Consider the following 22,500-nt stretch of genomic DNA (forward strand, 5'->3'; position numbering starts at 1 on the left):
GTCAACCCCATCCCACCCCCCGACCCCCACACCCCAGCCCCTCCTGGCCGAATACAGCACGTATACATGTTTGTGTCTACACGGCCCTTCCTGTGTGCGTGTGTCTCTCTCTGTACCTGTGTTCTGTGTGTCTGTGTCTCTCTCTGTACCTGTGTTCTGTGTGCCTGTGTCTCTCTCTGTACCTGTGTTCTGTGTGCCTGTGTGTCTCTCTGTACCTGTGTTCTGTGTACCTGTGTCTCTCAATGTACCTGTGTTCTATGTGACTGTGTCTCTCTCTCTCTCTGTACCTGTGTTCTGTGTGTCTGTGTGTCTCTCTCTCTGTACCTGTGTTCTGTGTGTCTGTGTCTCTCTCTGTACCTGTGTTCTGTGTGTCTGTGTCTCTCTCTGTACCTGTGTTCTGTGTGCCTGTGTCTCTCTCTGTACCTGTGTTCTGTGTGTCTATGTCTCTCTCTCTGTACCTGTGTTCTGTGTGTCTGTGTCTCTCGCTGTACCTGTGTTCTGTGTGCCTGTGTCTCTCTTTGTACCTGTGTTCTGTGTGTCTGTCTCTCTCTCTCTCTGTACCTGTGTTCTGTGTGCCTATGTGTCTCTCTCTGTACCTGTGTTCTGTGTGCCTGTGTCTCTCTCTGTACCTGTGTTCTGTGTGCCTGTGTCTCTCTCTGTACCTGTGTTCTGTGTGCCTGTGTCTCTCTCTGTACCTGTGTTCTGTGTGTCTGTGTCTCTCTCTCTGTACCTGTGTTCTGTGTGTCTGTGTCTCTCTCTGTACCTGTGTTCTGTGTGTCTGTGTCTCTCTCTGTACCTGTGTTCTGTGTGCCTGTGTGTCTCACTGTACCTGTGTTCTGTGTGCCTGTGTCTCTCTGTACCTGTGTTCTGTGTGTGTCTCTCTCTCTCTCTGTACCTGTGTTCTGTGTGTCTGTGTCTCTCTCTGTACCTGTGTTCTGTGTGCCTGTGTCTCTCTCTGTACCTGTGATCTGTGTACCTGTGTCTGTCTCTGTACCTGTGTTCTGTGTGTCTGTGTCTCTCTCTGTACCTGTGTTCTGTGTGCCTGTGTCTCTCTCTGTACCTGTGATCTGTGTACCTGTGTCTGTCTCTGTACCTGTGTTCTGTGTGTCTGTGTCTCTCTGTACCTGTGTTCTGTGTGTCTGTGTCTCTCTCTGTACCTGTGTTCTGTGTGCCTGTGTCTCTCTCTGTACCTGTGTTCTGTGTGTCTGTGTCTCTCTCTCTGTACCTGTGTTCTGTGTGTCTGTGTCTCTCTCACTGTACCTGTGTTCTGTGTGTCTGTGTGTCTCTCACTGTACCTGTGTTCTGTGTGTCTGTGTCTCTCTCTGTACCTGTGTTCTGTGTGCCTGTGTCTCTCTGTACCTGTGTTCTGTGTGTCTGTGTCTCTCTCTCTGTACCTGTGTTCTATGTGTCTGTGTCTCTCTGTACCTGTGTTCTGTGTGCCTGTGTGTCTCTCGCTGTACCTGTGTTCTGTGTGTCTGTGTCTCTCTGTACCTGTGTTCTGTGTGTCTGTGTCTCTCTGTACCTGTGTTCTGTGTACCTGTGTCTCTCAATGTACCTGTGTTCTATGTGACTGTGTCTCTCTCTCTCTCTCTGTACCTGTGTTCTGTGTGTCTGTGTCTCTCTCTCTGTACCTGTGTTCTGTGTGTCTGTGTCTCTCTCTCTGTACCTGTGTTCTGTGTGTCTGTGTCTCTTTCTGTACCTGTGTTCTGTGTGCCTGTGTCTCTCTCTGTACCTGTGTTCTGTGTGCCTGTGTCTCTCTCTGTACCTGTGTTCTGTGTGTCTGTGTCTCTCTCTGTACCTGTGTTCTGTGTGTCTGTGTCTCTCTCTGTACCTGTGTTCTGTGTGTCTGTGTCTCTCTCTCTGTACCTGTGTTCTGTGTGTCTGTGTCTCTCTCTCTGTACCTGTGTTCTGTGTGTCTGTGTCTCTCTCTCTGTACCTGTGTTCTGTGTGTCTGTGTCTCTCTCTCTGTACCTGTGTTCTGTGTGTCTGTGTCTCTCTCTGTACCTGTGTTCTGTGTGTCTGTGTCTCTCTCTGTACCTGTGTTCTGTGTGCCTGTGTCTCTCTCTGTACCTGTGTTCTGTGTGTCTGTGTCTCTCTCTGTACCTGTGTTCTGTGTGTCTGTGTCTCTCTCTGTACCTGTGTTCTGTGTGTCTGTGTCTCTCTCTCTCTGTACCTGTGTTCTGTGTGCCTGTGTCTCTCTCTGTACCTGTGTTCTGTGTGTCTGTGTGTCTCTCTCTGTACCTGTGTTCTGTGTGCCTGTGTCTCTCTCTGTACCTGTGTTCTGTGTGCCTGTGTCTCTCTCATTGTACCTGTGTTCTGTGTGTCTGTGTCTCTCTCTGTACCTGTGTTCTGTGTGTCTGTGTGTCTCTCTCTGTACCTGTGTTCTGTGTGTCTGTGTCTCTCTCTCTGTACCTGTGTTCTGTGTGCCTGTGTCTCTCTCTGTACCTGTGTTCTGTGTGTCTGTGTGTCTCTCTCTGTACCTGTGTTCTGTGTGTCTGTGTGTCTCTCTCTGTACCTGTGTTCTGTGTGCCTCTCTCTCTGTACCTGTGTTCTGTGTGTCTGTGTCTCTCGCTGTACCTGTGTTCTGTGTGCCTGTGTCTCTCACTGTACCTGTGTTCTGTGTGTCTGTGTCTCTCTCTGTACCTGTGTTCTGTGTGTCTGTGTCTCTCTCTCTGTACCTGTGTTCTGTGTGCCTGTGTCTCTCTCTGTACCTGTGTTCTGTGTGCCTGTGTCTCTCTCTCTATACTGTGATCTGTGTACCTGTGTCTCTCTCACTGTACCTGTGTTCTGTGTGCCTGTGTCTCTCTCTGTACCTGTGTTCTGTGTGTCTCTCTCTCTCTCTGTACCTGTGTTCTGTGTGTGTGTCTCTCTCTCTGTACCTGTGTTCTGTGTGTCTGTGTCTCTCTCTGTACCTGTGTTCTGTGTGCCTGTGTCTCTCTCTCTCTCTCTCTGTATCTGTGTTCTGTGTGTCTGTGTCTCTCTCTGTACCTGTGTTCTGTGTGCCTGTGTCTCTCTCTGTACCTGTGTTCTGTGTGCCTGTGTCTCTCTCTGTACCTGTGTTCTGTGTGCCTGTGTCTCTCTCTGTACCTGTGTTCTGTGTGTCTGTGTGTCTCTCTCTGTACCTGTGTTCTGTGTGCCTGTGTCTCTCTCTGTACCTGTGTTCTGTGTGCCTGTGTCTCTCTCACTGTACCTGTGTTCTGTGTGCCTGTGTCTCTCTCTGTACCTGTGTTCTGTGTGCCTGTGTCTCTCTCTCTGTACTGTGATCTGTGTACCTGTGTCTCTCTCACTGTACCTGTGTTCTGTGTGCCTGTGTCTCTCTCTGTACCTGTGTTCTGTGTGCCTGTGTCTCTCTCTGTACCTGTGTTCTGTGTGCCTGTCTCTCTCTCTCTCTCTGTACCTGTGTTCTGTGTGTCTGTGTCTCTCTCTGTACCTGTGTTCTGTGTGTCTGTGTCTCTCTCTCTGTACCTGTGTTCTGTGTGCCTGTGTCTCTCTCTGTACCTGTGTTCTGTGTGTCTGTGTGTCTCTCTCTGTACCTGTGTTCTGTGTGCCTGTGTCTCTCTCTGTACCTGTGTTCTGTGTGCCTGTGTCTCTCTCACTGTACCTGTGTTCTGTGTGCCTGTGTCTCTCTCTGTACCTGTGTTCTGTGTGTCTGTGTCTCTCTCTCTGTACCTGTGTTCTGTGTGCCTGTCTCTCTCCCTCTCTCTGTACCTGTGTTCTGTGTGCCTGTCTCTCTCTCTGTACCTGTGTTCTGTGTGTCTGTGTGTCTCTCTCTGTACCTGTGTTCTGTGTGTCTGTGTCTCTCTCTCTGTACCTGTGTTCTGTGTGTCTGTGTCTCTCTCTGTACCTGTGTTCTGTGTGTCTGTGTCTCTCTCTGTACCTGTGTTCTGTGTGTCTGTGTCTCACTGTACCTGTATTCTGTGTGTCTGTGTCTCTCTCTGTACCTGTGTTCTGTGTGCCTGTGTCTCACTGTACCTGTGTTCTGTGTGCCTGTGTCTCTCTCTGTACCTGTGTTCTGTGTGCCTGTGTCTCTCTGTACCTGTGTTCTGTGTGTCTGTGTGTCTCTCTCTGTACCTGTGTTCTGTGTTGCCTGTGTCTCTCTCAATGTGCCTGTGTTCTGTGTGTCGAGTCAAATCACCATCATGTCTTTTGTTCTGTAGTGCCCGTACATTTCGTTCAGCAGAATAAGGATATTGCTGGTCTTGAATGAAAAGCTCCTTTGTGTTTGTACATTTCTGTGTGCCTGTCTCTCTCTCTGTACCTGTGTTCTGTGTGCCTGTGTCTCTCTCTGTACCTGTGTTCTGTGTGCCTGTGTCTCTCTCTGTACCTGTGTTCTGTGTGCCTGTGACTCTCTCTATGCCTGTGTTCTGTGTGTCTGTGTCTCTCTCTGTGCTTCTATCATTGCTGCTGTGTGTGCACATGTCAACTGATCGGTTTAAAGACAAGCCCGGAGCTTTCTTTTTGGAGAAGGTATCTAGGTTTGTCCCAACGTACCTTTTTATTTACCTGAAGCTGTGTGCTAGCTGAATTGATAACGTAAGCAGCATTGCCTTTGATTTGTGTACCTTGTGTATGGAGAGAGTAGTTTCTACTCTTTTCTGTTTGCTAACTATTTACTAATTGGTTTGTAGAATTATCCATTTATGAAGCTATTGATTATTCACTTTTAGTTCTTTATGTATTATCTTTTCTTCTTTTCTTTTTTTTTTTCTTTTTTTTTTTTTTTTTGCAGACAGACATATACGCAAGCTGACTGATTCACACACACACGCGCACACGCACACATAAACTCACACACGCACGCACATACTCACACACGCACGCACACACATATACACACACCATCTACAAACACACAAGCACATGCACGCACGCACACACACGCACGCACATACGTAAGCACATACGTAAGCACACACACACACACACACACACACACACGCGCGCACGAACGCACGCACGTATGCACGTACGCACGTACGCTCACACACAAAGTACACACACACACACACACACACACACACACTCACAACACACACACACACACACAACACATACACACAAACACACACACACTCTCTCTCTCTCTCTTTGTCTCTCTCTCTCTCTCTCTCTCTCTCTCTGTCACTCTCTATCTATCTATCTTTATCTATCTCTCCCTCCCTCCGTCACACTCTCTCTCTTCCACTGGCTCACTCACAACAAACACACACACACACACACACACACACACACACACACACACACACACACACACACACACACACATAATCCACTTTGACATTTATTGTTCAAAACCCCCAACAGTTGTGTGTGTTCCTTTTTTTCCTTAACCTTCACTCTCTCTTTTCATTCTGTTCACAGATCACTAAAAGAGAGCAACAGTTCTTCTGCAAACAACTGGTGAAGACCTCTGGCCCGCTTCGTGAAGGGAAAGAAGCAAATGTCACGGCGCTCCACTTGAAGAAGAACCCAAGCTTGATAAATGATACATACAAGTGAAAGTATTCCAAAGATATAGAGACATATCAGTCAGCAGATGATCTGTGACGGCAGGCTGCAGCAGTTACGCAGCAAGGACGCCGGACTGCCACTGTAACAACAACAGTATCAACAACAACAGCAACAACAACAACAACAACAACAACAACAACAACTGACAACAACAAGCGAACTGTCAGCATGGCTTGTGCTGCTGGATAAAGGATACCAGCAATACTAGCAATGTGAAAGTTGTAACATCAAACTGAAAATAACACACAAAACAAAGAAAACTACATTTGACTACAAAACAAACAAAAAAAAACAACAACAAAAAAACCAACAAAAAAGAGAATAACTTAGCAACAACAACAACTGCAACAATAACCACCATATTATAAATACATATATTTTTTTTATACAAAATAGAAAACCAAGAAGAAGAACACGAAAACTACCTACAATCACCACAACAAAGACATTTTAGTAACAAATCAAAGCACACACACACACACACACACACACACACACACACTACCAACATGGCTCCCATGATGACGGACATTCTCGTGGAGGGCGAGAAGATAACTCATGACGACGAGAGGTTTCTTCGCGCCTCCCCAATCCGAGACTCCGCCTCGGCGCCCCACTCTCGCTCCTCCTCCTTCAAAAACCGCCCCCGGCCGAAACTGTCCCTGGACATCCAGGCTGCCCAGAGGCCGAGAACCAATTCCCTGCCAACCCCCCAGATCTTCCTCACTCTCCCGGACCCTGACTGGATGTCGTCTGCCAACAGCAGGGGCTCCAAGGACGAAGGGGATGCAGGAGGTGGGGGTCTATGTCGCGTGCGCTCGTTCAAAACGACTTCTAAGGTGAGCTGTTGGGTGCCTGGGTGTTTGTTAGAAGGGGTGGTGTGTTTGTAGGGAGGGGTGGTGCGAGAGGGGTGGTGTGTTTGTAGGGAGGGGTGGTGCGAGAGGGGTGGTGTGTTTGTAGGGAGGGGTGGTGCGAGAGGGGTCGTGTGGTGTGTTTGTAGGGAGGGGTGGTGTGTTTGTAGGGAGGGGTGGTGTGTTTGTAGGGAGGGGGTGGATGATGGTTGTATGGTGTGTGTGTGTGTATGTGGAGGGGTGTTGTGTGATGTGTGTGTGTGTGTGTGTTGATGGTGCGGGGGGATTGGTAATGGTTCGCGCGCGCGCGCGCGCGCGCGCGTGTGTGTGTGTGTGTGTCGGGGGCGAAGGTGTCGGTGGGGGTAGGGGGGTGGGAGGGTGGAAGCGTGCGCCTGTTGAATGCATGTGCGTGTTGTTTTTTTGGTTGTAGAATGTAGGTGAGGTGTGTGGGTGTGCAGTAACGTTTGCATTGGCGTTTTGTACGAGAGTTATGATGTGTTGTTTATGGTTTCACATGTGTTCAAAGAGAGAGCAGTGTAAGATAGATCGACCAGTTTTGTTGTTGGTTGTTGTTGTTGGTGGTGGTGGTTGTTGTTGTTTTTAATCTGACGGTTGTATCGTGTGTTGTTTTCTGTCTTCAATGTTGACTGTGATGTCAGTTGTAGCTCTTTTGGACTTTTTGGGACACAAACCGCTCTATAAATGTTCACTACTACTACTACTACTACTACTACAACCAGATAAAGCTGTTAGGACAAGCTCTGTGGGAATCACAGCCAACAATTTATCCTCCGTTCTGTGGAGGAAAATGTGGTGACTGCTGACACTAGTGGTATTGTCCTAAGCATTCAGTCAGTTCAAAGCAGTGTAAGAATAATATGTTACATCAGTATCAAGGAAAAGACTGCACAAGTTAAAACGGAGAAACTGCTAAACCTATCAGGATTGACGGACAAAAACAAAAAAAAAAGAGTCAAATTCTCATGAGAGTAGAAATTTGAGGAAGATGGTTTGGGAGGGGTGTGTGAAGGAGTTTGGGGAAAGGTCGTTAGGGGTGGGGGTAGAGCAGGGGTTTGAGGAATGGTAGGGATGTAGAATAGGGGTTTGAGGAACGGAAGGGGTGTAGAATAGGGGTTTGGGGAATGGGAGGGGTGTAGAATAGGGGTTTGAGGAATGGGAGGGGTGTAGAATAGGGGTTTGGGGAATGGGAGAGGTGTAGAATAGGGGTTTGGGGAATGGAGAGGTGTATAGAATGGGGGTTTGAGGAATGGGAGGGGTGTAGAATAGGGGTTTGGGGAATGGGAGGGGTGTAGAATAGGGGTTTGGGGAATGGGAGGGGTGTAGAATAGGGGTTTGGGGAATGGGAGGGGTGTAGAATAGGGGTTTGGGGAATGGGAGGGGTGTAGAATAGGGGTGTGAGGAATTGGTGGGGTGTAGAATAGGGGTTTGGGGAAGGGGGGGGTGTAGAATAGGGGTTTGGGGAATGGGAGGGGTGTAGAATAGGGGTTTGAGGAATGGGAGGGGTGTAGAATAGGGGTTTGGGGAATGGGAGGGGTGTAGAATAGGGGTTTGGGGAATGGGAGAGGTGTAGAATAGGGGTTTGGGGAATGGTAGGGGTGTAGAATAGGGTTTGGGGAATGGGAGGGGTGTAGAATAGGGGTTTGGGGAATGGGAGAGGGGTGTAGAATAGGGGTTTGGGGAATGGGAGGGGTGTAGAATAGGGGTTTGGGGAATGGGTTTGGGGAAAGGGAGAGGTGTAGAATAGGAGTTTGGGGAATGGGAGGGGTGTAGAATAGGGGTTTGGGGAATGGGTTTGGGGAAAGGGAGAGGTGTAGAATAGGGGTTTGGGGAATGGGAGGGGTGTAGAATAGGGGTTTGGGAAATAGGTTTGGGGAAAGGGAGAGGTGTAGAATAGGAGTTTGGGGAATGGGAGGGGTGTAGAAAAGGGGTTTGGGGAATGGGAGGGGTGTGTAGAATAGGGGTTTGGGGAAAGGGAGGGGTGTAGAATAGGGGTTTGGGGAAAGGAAGTGTAGAATAGGGGTTTGGGGAATGGGAGGGGTGTATAGAATAGGGGTTTGGGGAATGGGAGGGGTGTAGAATAGGGGTTTGAGGAATGGGAGGGGTGTAGAATAGGGGTTTGAGGAATGGGAGGTGTGTAGAATAGGGGTTTCGGGAATGGGAGAGGTGTAGAATAGGGGTTTGAGGAATGGGAGGGGTGTAGAATAGGGGTTTGGGGAATGGGAGGGGTGTAGAATAGAGGTTTGGGGAATGGGAGGGGTGTAGAATAGGGGTTTGGGGAATGGGTGGGTGTAGAATAGGGGTTTGAGGAATGGGAGGGGTGTAGAATAGAGGTTTGGGGAATGGGAGGGGTGTAGAATAGGGGTTTGGGGAATGGGTGGGTGTAGAATAGGGGTTTGAGGAATGGGAGGGGTGTAGAATAGGGGTTTGAGGAATGGGGGGGGTGTAGAATAGGGGCTTTGGGAATGGAAGGGGTGGGTAGAATAGGGGTTTTTGATTAGGGAGGAAGAGTGGGGTGGAGGCTGGGGAAGGTAGTGTGAGGGGGTAGATAGAGTATGGGTTTGGGGAAGTTGGTTTTGGAGGGGATATAGTATGGGTATTCTATTCTAGTCTATTTCTATTCTATTTCTATTCTATTCTATTCTATTCTGTCCTAAGGGTCTGGTGAACCGGGGAGACTCCTTCAAGCGGTCCACCCACAGCCTGGCCTCCAACCACAGTCGCGGCAGCAACGACAAAGGGTTGGCGGTGTCAGAGGAACCCAAGCCCCTCTCCAAAAACGCCACCCCCACGCCCACACACTACAAGGTCCTCATGATGGGGTCCACGGGGTCAGGCAAGTCGGCCTTGACCCGACAGTTCATGACCTCAGAGTACAAGGGGACGTATGAAAACAGTTCACGTGAGTAGTTTTTTGGTCGGGGGGTTAGGGTGGTGGTGGGGGGTTGGAGGTGGGGGGGGAGGTGGGGGGGTGCATTGATGTGTGTGTGTGTGTGTATGGGTGGGGGGAGGAGGGGTGGGGGCAGTGTGGGTGAGTGTGTGTGTGTGTGTGTGTGTGTGTGTGTGTGTGTGTGTGTGTGTGTGTGTGTGTGTGTGAATACGTCTGTTTTGCTTCGTAATTTATTGCGCAAGGTGGAAACAGAAAAACAGAGGACACCAACAATTATTAGGGGGGACAGGGGGGGGGATGTTTTTTTTTGGGGGGTTGGGGTTTTTTCCGTGTTTTTTTGTACTAATGATTGTAACACAATATAGTCATTCGGGTGAAAGGATAAACAGAGGTTCCGTGTGTAACATGCACATAGCGCACGTAAAAGAACCCACGGCAGCAAAAATGTCGTCCTTGGCAAAAGTCTGTAGAAAAATCTACTTTCATAGGAAAGCAAATACACTGCAGGCAGATATAAATATTATAAATGTGTGTGTGTGTGTGTGTGTGTATGTGTGTGTGTGTGTCTCTCTCTCTCTCTCTCTCTCTCTCTCTCTCTCTCTCTCTCTCTCTCTCTCTCTCTCTCTCCCTCCCTCTCTCTCTGCTGCTTGCGTTTATTATCAACAATGCGATTATCGTAGTTTTTTTTTTTTCCATTTGACATTGTTGTGCAGATCTCTGTCTTTATTCCTGTCTCTCTCTGTCTTTCTTTCTGTCTGTCTTTCTCTGCCGTCTCTTCTCTGTGTGTGTGTGTGTGTGTGTGTGTGTGTGTGTGTGTGTGTGTGTGTGTGTGTGTGCTTGTGTGTGTATGTGTATGTCGTCTGTGGGTGTATATATGTGTGTGTGTGTGTGTGTGTGTGTGTGTGTGTGTGTGTGTGTGTGTGTGTGTGTGTGAGACAATGACAAATTTTTTATTGGCAAATAGCGTTTTACAGCTCTAGTGCCAAGGGGGATTATTCAGCTTATTTTAGTAGGCGACGAAAAGAAAAAGTAAAACGAAAAATAAGGGGAAATAACAAGCAAATAAGTACATGTGTGTGTGTGTGTGAGAGAGAGAGAGAGAGAGAGAGAGAGAGAGAGGGAGAGACACAGAGACAGAAACAAAGAGAATGCGATTGCGAATCCTTTATCAATCATCAAGCCATAGCCCCCAAGGGAAATGGATACATGGATTTACAAGCCACCTCATGTACCTATCAACAGTCACGTCAAACGCATTGAAGTTTAAATCATACTGTTAGATTTAAAATTGAGAGAGACAGACAAAAAGAGGCAGGCAGGCAGACAGAGGCAGACAGGCAGGCAGGCAGGCAGGCAGGCAGGCAGGCAGGCAGGCAGACAGGCAGGCAGGCAGGCAGAGATCAAAGCAGGCAACAAAGCGGTCATCACCTCCGGTGTACAAGTTTTTGTTTCCCAGCACCGGTCGCGCATCAATGTTCGTACCGCCATTACTTATTCATCCTCTTTTTTCACATTGTGCCTCTCTTTCTGTCTCTCCATCTCTCTCTCTCTCTCTCTCTCTCTCTCTCTCTCTCTCTCTCTGTTTCTCTCTCCCTCTCTCTCTGTTTCTCTCTCTCTCTCTCTCTCTCTGTTTCTCTCTCTCTCTCTCTCTCTCTCTCTCTCTCTCTCTGTTTCTCTGTGTGTCTCTCTCCCAGTTTCTCTCTCTCTCTCTCTCTCCATCTCTCCCCCCCTCTCTCTCTCTGTTTCTCTCTCTCTCTGTCTCTGTCCCTCTCCCTCTCTCTCTGTCACGCTATGTATGTCTGTCTCTGTCTCTTTCTCTGTATCTCTGTCTTTCTCCAAATCATGAGCACACACCGATACAGTCACACACACACACCCCCTCCCGCACACACATATACACACACACGCACGCACACACACACACACACACACACACACACACACACACACACACACACACACACACACACACACACACACACACACACACACACACACACACACACGAAACGACACCCCTACCTTCCTCCCGATTGTCCATCTTGCCAGCTGAGAAAGCTGTCAAAGTGCAGGAGGCTGAGCAAACAGCAAGTCTCCAGGACGTTCCCATGAATAAATCATAGTCTTTTGATCCCTTCGGCGTGCCATACACCACACACACACAGCGCCACACTTGTCATTCATGCGCAGGCGCCGGAGTGGCTGACGCTGCATTACCGCTGGTGCGCATGCGTGTCACTCGCCACGGGAGGACGCCATACTGAAAGCCTTTCTATTGTATTGTATTATATCGTATCGTGTCGTATTGTGTTGTATTGTATTGTATTGTATCGTATTGTATTGTATTGTATTGTATTGTATCTTATTGTATCGTATTGTATTGTACCGTATTGTATCATATCGTATCGTAATGTATCGTATCGTATTGTATCGTATCGTATCGTATCGTATTGTATTGTATTGTATTGCATTGTATCTTATTGTATCGTATTGTATTGTATTGTACCGTATTGTATCGTATCGTATCGTATCGTATTGTATTGTATTGTACCGTATTGTATCGTATCGTATTGTATGGCATAACCTTTTGGCACAGCACACCGGGTTGCACGTGGTAAAGTGTTTGGCAATTATTACACATGTTCACTCCATTACCCCCCCACCCCACCCCACCCCACCCCACCTCCACCCCCCTCCCTTTCCCCACACACACACCACTGCTCCCCAACGTCCAAAAAATGTCCCAGGATCAGTTTTGATAGGGGAGTTGTGCATGCACGTGGCCAGGCCAGCACGCAGCACGCACATAAAACATGATGACAGCGAGAAAGGGACTTTGACAGTATTGATGAGACTCTTCTTATCAGCGTCAGATTGGGGGGCGGGAACGGGGGGGGGGGGGGGACTGCAGACAACGTTATTATGTGCAGAAGATGACAGCTGATTGAGTGACTTGATTGACAGTTCTGTACTGTTGGTGACTGATGACTGAGTGACTGCCCTGTGTGATGATACATTTCCAGATATTGTTTTTACTTTTGGGTTTTTTTGTTGGGTTTTTTTTTTTTTTTTTTTTTGGTTTTGTTTCTTTGTTCTTTTTCCCCCCTTGTATTCTCATACCTATCCTGTTGAGAGTCGCTGTGATTAATCATCATGTATCAGTGATGTTACATCCTGATACTGATGTTTTCCCCGTGACTTCCAAAACATCCCTATGGCACTGCTCCTCATCCTGGCATACGAAGACTGTTTTCAGCGGAACAGAGGGAAGATATCTTCAGGATTCTTTCCTCATGTCCTTTTTGAGTTCGTGGGCTGCAGCTCCCACATTCACTTGTGTACGTGAACAATAACTGAGTTTGACCGTTTCTTCACCTCGCCATACAAGCAGCCATACACCGTTTTCGGGAGCGGCGTACAGCGGTCCCGGCCCACTGGTGATACGTCCGACCAGGAAGTGTGGGTCCATGGGTTCCATTATCACATACACAGCGTGATTATCATATACACACCGTGATTATCATATACACACCGTGATTATCATATACGCACCGTGATTTTTTACGCCTCCAACCCCCCTCCCCGTCCACTGGACCTTGATTGGTGGCCAGGGTGCTAGTCATTCTGATGAAACAATAAACCGAAGTCCTGTGAGAAGCAGCATGTCTGTGGCGCACTCAAAAGAACCCATGGCTACAACAAAAGTCTTGTCCCTGGGGCAAACTTCTACTGAAAAATCCGCTTTGATTATAAAACAAATACAACTGCAGGCGGACGGATATGTATGGATGACACTGCAATGTGACAACACACTGTCATACGAAAGACTATCATTCAGACCACCAATCAAGGCCGAGTGGGGGGGAGGGAGGAGCGGGGTGCCGGGGAAGTAAAAATCCCGGTCCAGACCGAGACTTGAACCCATGTACAATCGCTCCGTACACAGTCTGGCGAATTGACCACTAGGCCTCTGCTCCACCTCCACATCTACCAGTGCTGTGATAATGTCGAATCCCCTCACGGTTTGGTTGTCTCCTCGGAAAGGAGGACGGTGTGACCTTGGCGCCATCACTGGTGGACATCACTGGTGGTGGACATCACTGGTGGTGGACATCACTGGTGGTGGACATCACTGGTGGTGGACATCACTGGTGGTGGACATCACTGGTGGACATCATCGGTGGACACGCTTTGTGGCTGTGGGAGACATTCCGCTTCCATCTTCCAAAACATTGTCAGTCTCCGTGTATTATGCTCTGCAGTTGATGATGATGTTGATGTTTGTTAGTAATCATGATGATGATGACGATCATCATCATCATCAACATTATCATTATTAATATTATCATGATTTTTGTTGTTGTTGTTGTTGTTGTTATCATTTCACTATCTTTGAGATTCATTTCTATTCAAGAAGTACCAGGCGTAGATTACTCCCATTCCTTCACTTTCAAAATGACGAATGGGTCGGGGAGTGGTGGGGGGCGGGGGGGGAAAGGGAGAGAGAGAGATGTAGACTGGTCAGAAGAAGCAGGGAGAGGGGGAGAGGGAGGGGGAGAGGGGGGGCGTGACCAAAGGGGAATGCACGTGAACGTCCTGTTCCCCCGCCTCCTCCTCTCCAACCGTGATGCCTTTCCCATGATGATGTTGCTGCTGTTGTATTGTTCTGGCCTCTTGCATTGCTTCTCCCCCTTGCAGGAACACGAAGTCTCTTCCTGTTCTATCGCGTGTCGGAGGCAGTCACTTTCTTACTAATGCATCGCGGCCGGAAAACAAACTGATGTAGGAAAATGGTTTGGACAGAAAGGGGGGGGGGGGGCGAGGGGGGTGGGGCGGGGGGAGGAGGTGGCGAAAGGAAATCCTCACGCGCAGACTAATTGCAATCTGTGAAGTGCCAGAGACAGGCTGCGCCCCTGTTCTATGCAAATGCTGGTCCCTACGGAAATGGTACCGTGAATTGCTTCCACCTTCCAAGACACTGCCTGCCAGTGCCAGTATCCTGTCTGGGTCTCCGTGTTTGTTGTTTTTAGTTTGGGCACTGCTGCTACTGATGATGATAATGGTGATGATGATGATGATGACGATGATGATGATGGTGATGACGACGACGACGACGACGATACTATTTCTGTAACTCATTCCTTTTGAAGAAATGTTGAATGGGACACGGCTTTCTCTCGTTCCGTTGCCTCGAACAGAGAAACTTGACAGTGGGGATGGGTGGTGGAGGCAAAAGGTGGGTGAAGGTGATGAGGGAGGGAGTGGAAGCGAAATGATCCCCGACACATCATGTGCTGTACAAACGCTGTTACGGTCGGTAATGGAACTCTGATTTGCTTCCACGTTTGAAGACGTTGTCTGTCTGTGTTAGCAATCTGTGTGGTGCTTCGTTTTTCTGTTGTTGCTGTAGTCGGTGATGATGATGATGATGATGGTGTTGGTGGTGATGAAGATAGTGACGATGATGTCGACGATAACGGTGATGACTATGATGATGATGATGTGAAGTGTGGAAGACTGACTGTAGACATACCCTGTCCCTGAACGAACGCTGTTCCATTCCGAAATGGTACCGTGAGTTGCTTCCATTTCTGAAGACATGCCAGTGTCAGGATTCTATCTGGCCCTTCATGTTCGTTGTTTTATTTTCGGCACTGCTGCTGGTACTGATGGTGGTGATGGTGACGTCGACGGTGACACTATTTTTGTGACTCGTTCCCTTTGAACAAGTGGTAAACGGGATGAGCCTTTCTCTCATTCCGTCGCCTCGAAAATGACGAACAGAGAAAAGGGAAAATTGGGGATGTAGGGTGATATGATCTGGGGCACGTCGTGAGCTGTACAAACACTGTTACGGTCAGTAATGGTACTGGGGTTTGCTTCCACGTTTGAAGACGTTGTCAGTGTTCGCAAGCTATTTCGTGCTTCGTTTGTCTGTTGTTGTTGTTGTTGTTGTTTACGGAGATGATGATGGTGATGAACGATGAAGGTTATGAAGATGATAATAATAACGACGACGTCGACGACGACGATGATGATACTGATGATGATGAAATCCCGTCCTGTGATTCATATTCTTTCCAAGATGATGATGATTGTGGTGAATTTGATAATGATGATGACGACGACGACGATGATGATGATGATGATGATGATGATGATGACAATGACTACAACGGTGATGATAATGATTATGATGAGAAGGAGGAGAAGGAGGAGCAGGAAGATTTTGCTATATCTCTATGATTCATTTCCTTTGAAGAACTGCATGTAGATTTCTCATGTTCCATCACTTCCGAACTTACGAATGGGAAACTGGAATGGTCAGAAATTTTATGTGGTGGTTGTGTGTGGGGGGGGGGGGGGGAGGAAGGGGTCAAAAGGAAACACTCCTTCACAGACTGGTGCAATGGGCGGAGTGGAGGAGGCACCACCATCACGTACTACGCACCACCACCATCACGTACCATGCACCACCATCACGTACTACGCACCACCACCGTCACGTACCATGCACCACCATCACGTACCATGCACCACCATCACGTACCATGCACCACCATCACGTACCATGCACCACCATCACGTACTATGCACCACCATACTCAACACACCATCACCACCACCACCGCTACACACTACCATTACCCACCACCTCACACCACCACCACCACCACCACCACACCATCGCCACTACCACCGCTACACACTACCATTACCCACCACCTCACACCACCACCACCACCACCACACCATCGCCACTACCACCGCTACACACTACCATTACCCACCACCTCACACCACCACCACCACCACCACACCATCACTACACACCACCATCACTACACACCACCACCACCACCACACCATCACTACACACCACCACGACCACCACACCATCACTACACACCACCACGACCACCACACCATCACTACACACCATCATCACTACACACCACCACCACCACCACACCATCACTACACACCATCATCACTACACACCACCACCACCACCACACCATCACTACACACCACCACCACCACCACACCATCACTACACACCACCACCACCACCACACCATCACTACACACCACCACCACCACCACACCATCACTACACACCACTATCACTACACACCACCACCACCACCACACCATCACTACACACCACCATCACTACACACCACCACCACCACCACACCATCACTACACATCATCACGCACCACCACCACCATAACACACCATCACCACCATCACAACAACACACCACCACCACCATCACCACCACCACACATAACACACCACCACCACCACCACCAACAACCAACAGCATCATCACCACCACCACCACCACCAACACAAACCCACAACCACCCAACCACCTGCAAAACCCACCCACTTCACCACCACCCTCCACTATCCTCTCCTCTCCTCACCACCCACCACCCACCACCACCTCCACCTCCACCACCTCAGTCTCTGATGTCACTGATGGAGTGGAGGAGCAGACAGTAGTATGGACACAACGTGTCCCCCCCCCCCCCCCCCCCCCAGACAAACAGGGTGCCGATGGGTAATCGTGTTGACATTTGGCTTGCTGCTTCACAGGCAGGGAAAACTAGAAGGGGAAAAAAAATGAGCTGTCAGTGTCAGTAGGTTATCAGCTGAGAAGGAAGGTGGGCAAGAATGGTTAAGACGCTTCTCTGCCAGTACAGTGTCTGTTAGAGTCTAGGTTCCAACCCCGATGTGTCCCTTTGGTACAGACGCTTCTCTGCCGGTACAGTGTCTGTTAGGGTCTAGGTTCCAATCCCGATCTGTCCCTTTGGTATAGACGCTTCTCTGAGGGTACACTGTCTGTTAGGGTCTAGGTTCCAATCCCGATTTGTCCCTTTGGTATAGACGCTTCTCTGACGGTACATTGTCTGTTAGGGTCAAGGTTCGAATCACGATATGTCCCTTTGGTATAGACGCTTCTCTGACGGTACATTGTCTGTTAGGGTCTAGGTTCCAACCCCGACCTGTCCCTTTGGTACAGACGCTTCTGTGCCGGTACAGTGTCTGTTAGAGTCTAGGTTCCAATCCCGACCTGTCCCTTTGGTTCAGACGCTTCTGTGCCGGTACAGTGTCTGTTAGGGTCTAGGTTCCAATCCCGACCTGTCCCTTTGGTACAGACGCTTCTGTGCCGGTACAGTGTCTGTTAGGGTCTAGGTTCCAATCCCGATCTGTCCCTTTGGTATAGACGCTTCTCTGCCAGTACAGTGTCTGTTAGGGTCTAGGTTCCAATCCCGATCTGTCCCTTTGGTATAGACGCTACTCTGAGGGTACACTGTCTGTTAGGGTCTAGGTTCCAACCCCGACCTGTCCCTTTGGTGAAGACGCTTCTCTGCCAGTACAGTGTCTGTTAGAGTCTAGGTTCCAATCCCGATTTGTCCCTTTGGTATAGACGCTACTCTGCTGGTACACTGTCTGTTAGAGTCTAGGTTCGAATCCCGATCTGTCCCTTTGGTATAGACGCTTCTCTGCCAGTACAGTGTCTGTTAGAGTCTAGGTTCGAATCCCGATCTGTCCCTTTGGTATAGACGCTTCTCTGCCAGTACAGTGTCTGTTAGAGTCTAGGTTCGAATCACGATCTGTCCCTTTGGTATAGACGCTTCTCTGCCGGTACACTGTCTGTTAGAGTCTAGGTTCCAATCCCGACCTGTCCCTTTGGTACAGACGCTTCTCTACCAGTACAGTGTCTGTTAGGGTCTAGGTTCCAATCCCGACCTGTCCCTTCGGTATAGACGCTACTCTGAGGGTACAGTGTCTGTTAGAGTCTAGGTTCCAACCCCGACCTGTCCCTTTGGTACAGACGCTTCTCTGCCAGTACAGTGTCTGTTAGAGTCTAGGTTCCAACCCCGACCTGTCCCTTTGGTACAGACGCTTCTGTGCCGGTACAGTGTCTGTTAGGGTCTAGGTTCCAACCCCGACCTGTCCCTTTGGTACAGACGCTTCTCTGCCGGTACAGTGTCTGTTAGAGTCTAGGTTCCAACCCCGACCTGTCCCTTTGGTACAGACGCTTCTCTACCAGTACAGTGTCTGTTAGAGTCTAGGTTCGAATCACGATCTGTCCCTTTGGTATAGACGCTACTCTGAGGGTACACTGTCTGTTAGAGTCTAGGTTCCATCCCCGATCTGTCCCTTTGGTATAGACGCTTCTCTGCCAGTACAGTGTCTGTTTGGGTCTAGGTTCGAATCCTGATGTGTCCCTTTGGTATAGACGCTTCTCTGCCAGTACAGTGTCTGTTTGGGTCTAGGTTCGAATCCTGATGTGTCCCTTTGGTATAGACGCTACTCTGAGGGTACACTGTCTGTTAGGGTCTAGGTTCCAATCCCGATTTGTCCCTTTGGTATAGACGCTACTCTGAGGGTACACTGTCTGTTAGAGTCTAGGTTCCAACCCCGACCTGTCCCTTTGGTACAGACGCTTCTCTGCCAGTACAGTGTCTGTTAGAGTCTAGGTTCCAATCCCGACCTGTCCCTTTGGTATAGACGCTTCTCTGCCAGTACAGTGTCTGTTAGAGTCTAGGTTCCAATCCCGACCTGTCCCTTTGGTATAGACGCTTCTCTGCCAGTACAGTGTCTGTTAGAGTCTAGGTTCCAATCCCGACCTGTCCCTTTGGTAAAGACGCTTCTCTGCCGGTACAGTGTATGCTTAGAGTCTAGGTTCGAATCCTATCTCTCTCCCTTTCTCTGAAAAATCAAACTGGGCGCTTTGTCATTCGATAAACCGACGCCCCGTGTGAAGCACACACTTGGCGCACTGAAAAAGAACCCAAGGCAACATGAGTGTTGTTGTCCTTTGGCAAAATTCTGTTGGAGAAATCCACTCTAACAGGTACACAGAATTAGTATTTATATTATTTTTTTATATAAATGCTTGCACTAAAGGCCCGACTAAGCGAGAAGTGTAATGCATCTGCCTCACATCTGCCTCGCATCTGCCTCGCACATGTGGTGTAGCGTGTATTGGACTTGTCCAAAGGCAATGACGCCTCCTTGAGATACTGAAACGACGAGCGCAATAGCCGAGTGGTTAAAGCGTTGGACTGTCAATCTGAGGGTCCCGGGTTCGAATCACGGTGACGGCGCCTGGTGGGTAAAGGGTGGAGATTTTTACGATCTCCCAGGTCAACATATGTGCAGACCTGCTAGTGCCTGAACCCCCTTCGTGTGTATATGCACGCAGAAGATCAAATACGCACGTTAAAGATCCTGTAAAAGATGTCAGCGTTCGGTGGGTTATGGAAACAAGAACATACCCAGCATGCACACCCCCGAAAACGGAGTATGGCTGCCTACATGGCGGGGTTAAAAACGGTCATACACGTAAAAGCCCACTCGTGTGCATACGAGTGAACGCAGAAGAAGAAGAAGAGATACTGAAACACACTGATGTGGGCGAAGGTTGTGGTTTTTAGTGACCATGTCTTTAGTCACCATATTTCCAGTCACCATGTTTCCAGTCACCATGTCTTTAGTGTGTGTATTTGTTTCTTCTTCTTTTTTTTTCTTTTTTTTTAAATTGCCATTGATTGTGATCGATTATGTTTGTCCATTGACTTTAGAGTTGTTATTGTTTTTGTGCCAGTTTGAGGGATAGGTGTGTGTGTGTGTGTGTGTGTGTGTGTGTGTGTGTGTGTGTGTGTGTGTGTGTGTCTGCGTGTGTGTGTGTGCGCGCGCGCGTGTGTGTGTGTGTGAGTGCTCGCTCGCACGCACCAGGCATGTTGGTATATATGAACTGGTAAAACAAAGGGAGTGGGAGGGGGGGAGGGGGGCAGGGGGCCAGATTTGGAGAACTGTACACCATTCACCACCCAACACCACTACCACCACCACCCAACACCACCACCACCACCACCACCCAACACCACTACCATCACCACCACCACCACAACCACCACTATCATCATCACCACCCACCACCCGTCACCACCACCACCACCACCACCCACCCACCCACCCACCACACATCACACATCATCACTCCGAGCACACCACCACCACCACCACCCCCAACATCCTCAGACTGAAGAAAGCATTAGCACGGACAAGAGGGGGGAGGGGGGGTTGGGGGGGGTGAGGAATTGGGAGGGGGTGGGGGGGACGGGCAGGCTGCACGTCAGTGGTGGTTGTGTCACGGACACAATGGATCCAATCGCCACGTGTCACACGCCACATGATTGATGGCCGTATAGTCAGTGACCGTTGGGGCTCTCTGTCCGTTCACGCTGCACTCTCATTTCGCTGTTGGTGTGTGTTGTTTTCGTTTTTCTGAAGCAAAAATGGACAAGAAAAAAAGAAAAAAGAGAGATTTTGTTGTTGTTTTAGTTGTTTCTGTCGTTTGTTGGTTCTGTGTGTGTGTGTGTGTGTGTGTGTGTGTGTGTGTGTGTGTGTGTGTGTGTGTGTGTGTGTGTGTGTGTGTGTGAGTGAGTCCGTGTCTGTGTGTGTCTGTGTCTGTGTCTATGTGCTGATTGCAGTTGTTTTGTTTTCTTTTCTTTTTCCCTTCTTCCCTTTCACACGCTCACGCACACACGAACTCTCTCTCTCTCTCTCTCTCTCTCTCTCTCTCTCACACACACACACACACACACACACACACACACACACACACACACACACACACACACACACACACACACACACACACACACACACACACACACACACACACACACACACACACACACATCCGTCTAAAAACACTTATAGTGAATAGACGTTAAACTGAAGAAAACACATGCACACACACACACACACACACACACACACACACACACACACACACACACACACACACACACATTCACTAATTGCACACACACACACACACACACACACACACACACACACACACACACACACACACCTGTATACACACACACACACACACACACGCACGCACGCACGCACGCACGCACATGCACGCACTCACACACACACACACACACACACACACCTGCACACACACACACACACACACACACACGCACGAACACACACACACACACACACACACACACACACACACACACACACACACACACACACACACACAACACCATCCAGTTTCCCAGCCTCTCTGATTAAGTGCCGCATATATATGACATCAATAACAGTCCATCGTAACTTACATTCTCAGAGCTATTACTTTCCCCGGCTCCAACTCTAACATCTCGCCTCTGCGCCTGCAGATAAGATCCCAGAATATCCTTATGGTAATCATCAGAATTGTTTATGTATAAGTCTGGCGTCTGCTATATAATTTCTTCCATGATTTTTTTTCCCCCCTTGTCTCATTTTACTTTGGTCTCGCGACGTTGCCGAAGAGGTGTAGCGTATATGGATAAGCCACCACCTCTCCCCCCCCCCCCCCCCTCAGCCCCCCCCCCCCCCCCCGCCCCCCCACCACCACGCAGTTACTGCCTCCTTGATTTTGAAAGCTAGATGGACACGTATATATATCTGAGGTTTGTCTTTCAAACCCTTTCCATTCTGATGGTATGTATGCGTGTGAATGGTGTGAACGCTCTTCGATTTTGCGTGCGTTTGCCTTGTATTGTATTGTATTGTATTATATTGCTATGAATTGCGTTGCGTTGCGTTGCGCTAAATCAAACTGTAATATATCGTATTGTATCGTATTGTATTGCATTTGATTGCACGGCTTTGCGTTGCGATGCAATTCGCTGTATGATATTGTATTGTACTGTATTGCATTGAGTTGTATTGAGTTGCATTGCATTACGTTGCATTTCACTGTATTATATTGCACTGTGTAATAAATATTGCATGTGTTGCGTTGGACTGCGTTGCAGTTCATCGTATTTTATTGTATTGTATTATGTTGCATTGTGTCGTATTGTGTTGTATTGCATTGCATTGAAATTCATTGTACTGTACTGTACTGTACTGTACTGTACTGTACTGTACTGTATAATCATCGTGCCAGCCATCGTCTGAGTGTCTGCTCAGCCAAGGATCTGTTCCAGAAATAGTCAGGCCAACACGTGCATTTCATCGGGTGATGGAAAAGGAATGTTCACCATACGGACAGCTCGCCCACCTGTGGGAAATCTCACTGGTTTGGCCAGATGATTCACGCACGCACGCACACACACACACACACACACACACACACACACACACACACACACACACACATGCGCACACGCGCACGCACGAACGCA

The 22,500-nt window shown here is 48.7% G+C and overlaps 1 protein-coding gene across 2 annotated transcripts in view; it reads left to right on the top strand.

The window, feature by feature from the left end:
- Positions 1-22,500, top strand: part of LOC143300413 (GTP-binding protein RAD-like) — an 86,077-nt gene that overhangs the window by 29,745 nt on the left and 33,832 nt on the right. For both annotated transcript variants that reach the window (XM_076614057.1, XM_076614056.1), the window contains 2 exons: positions 5,362-6,350; positions 9,039-9,282. In XM_076614057.1, coding sequence (XP_076470172.1) covers positions 6,021-6,350; positions 9,039-9,282 — 574 coding nt within the window. In that variant the 5' untranslated portion in view covers positions 5,362-6,020. The remainder of the gene's footprint in view (positions 1-5,361; positions 6,351-9,038; positions 9,283-22,500) is intronic.

The sequence above is a fragment of the Babylonia areolata genome, chromosome 26, assembly GCF_041734735.1.
Source record: "Babylonia areolata isolate BAREFJ2019XMU chromosome 26, ASM4173473v1, whole genome shotgun sequence".
In the NCBI taxonomy this organism is placed as follows: domain Eukaryota; kingdom Metazoa; phylum Mollusca; class Gastropoda; order Neogastropoda; family Buccinidae; genus Babylonia; species Babylonia areolata.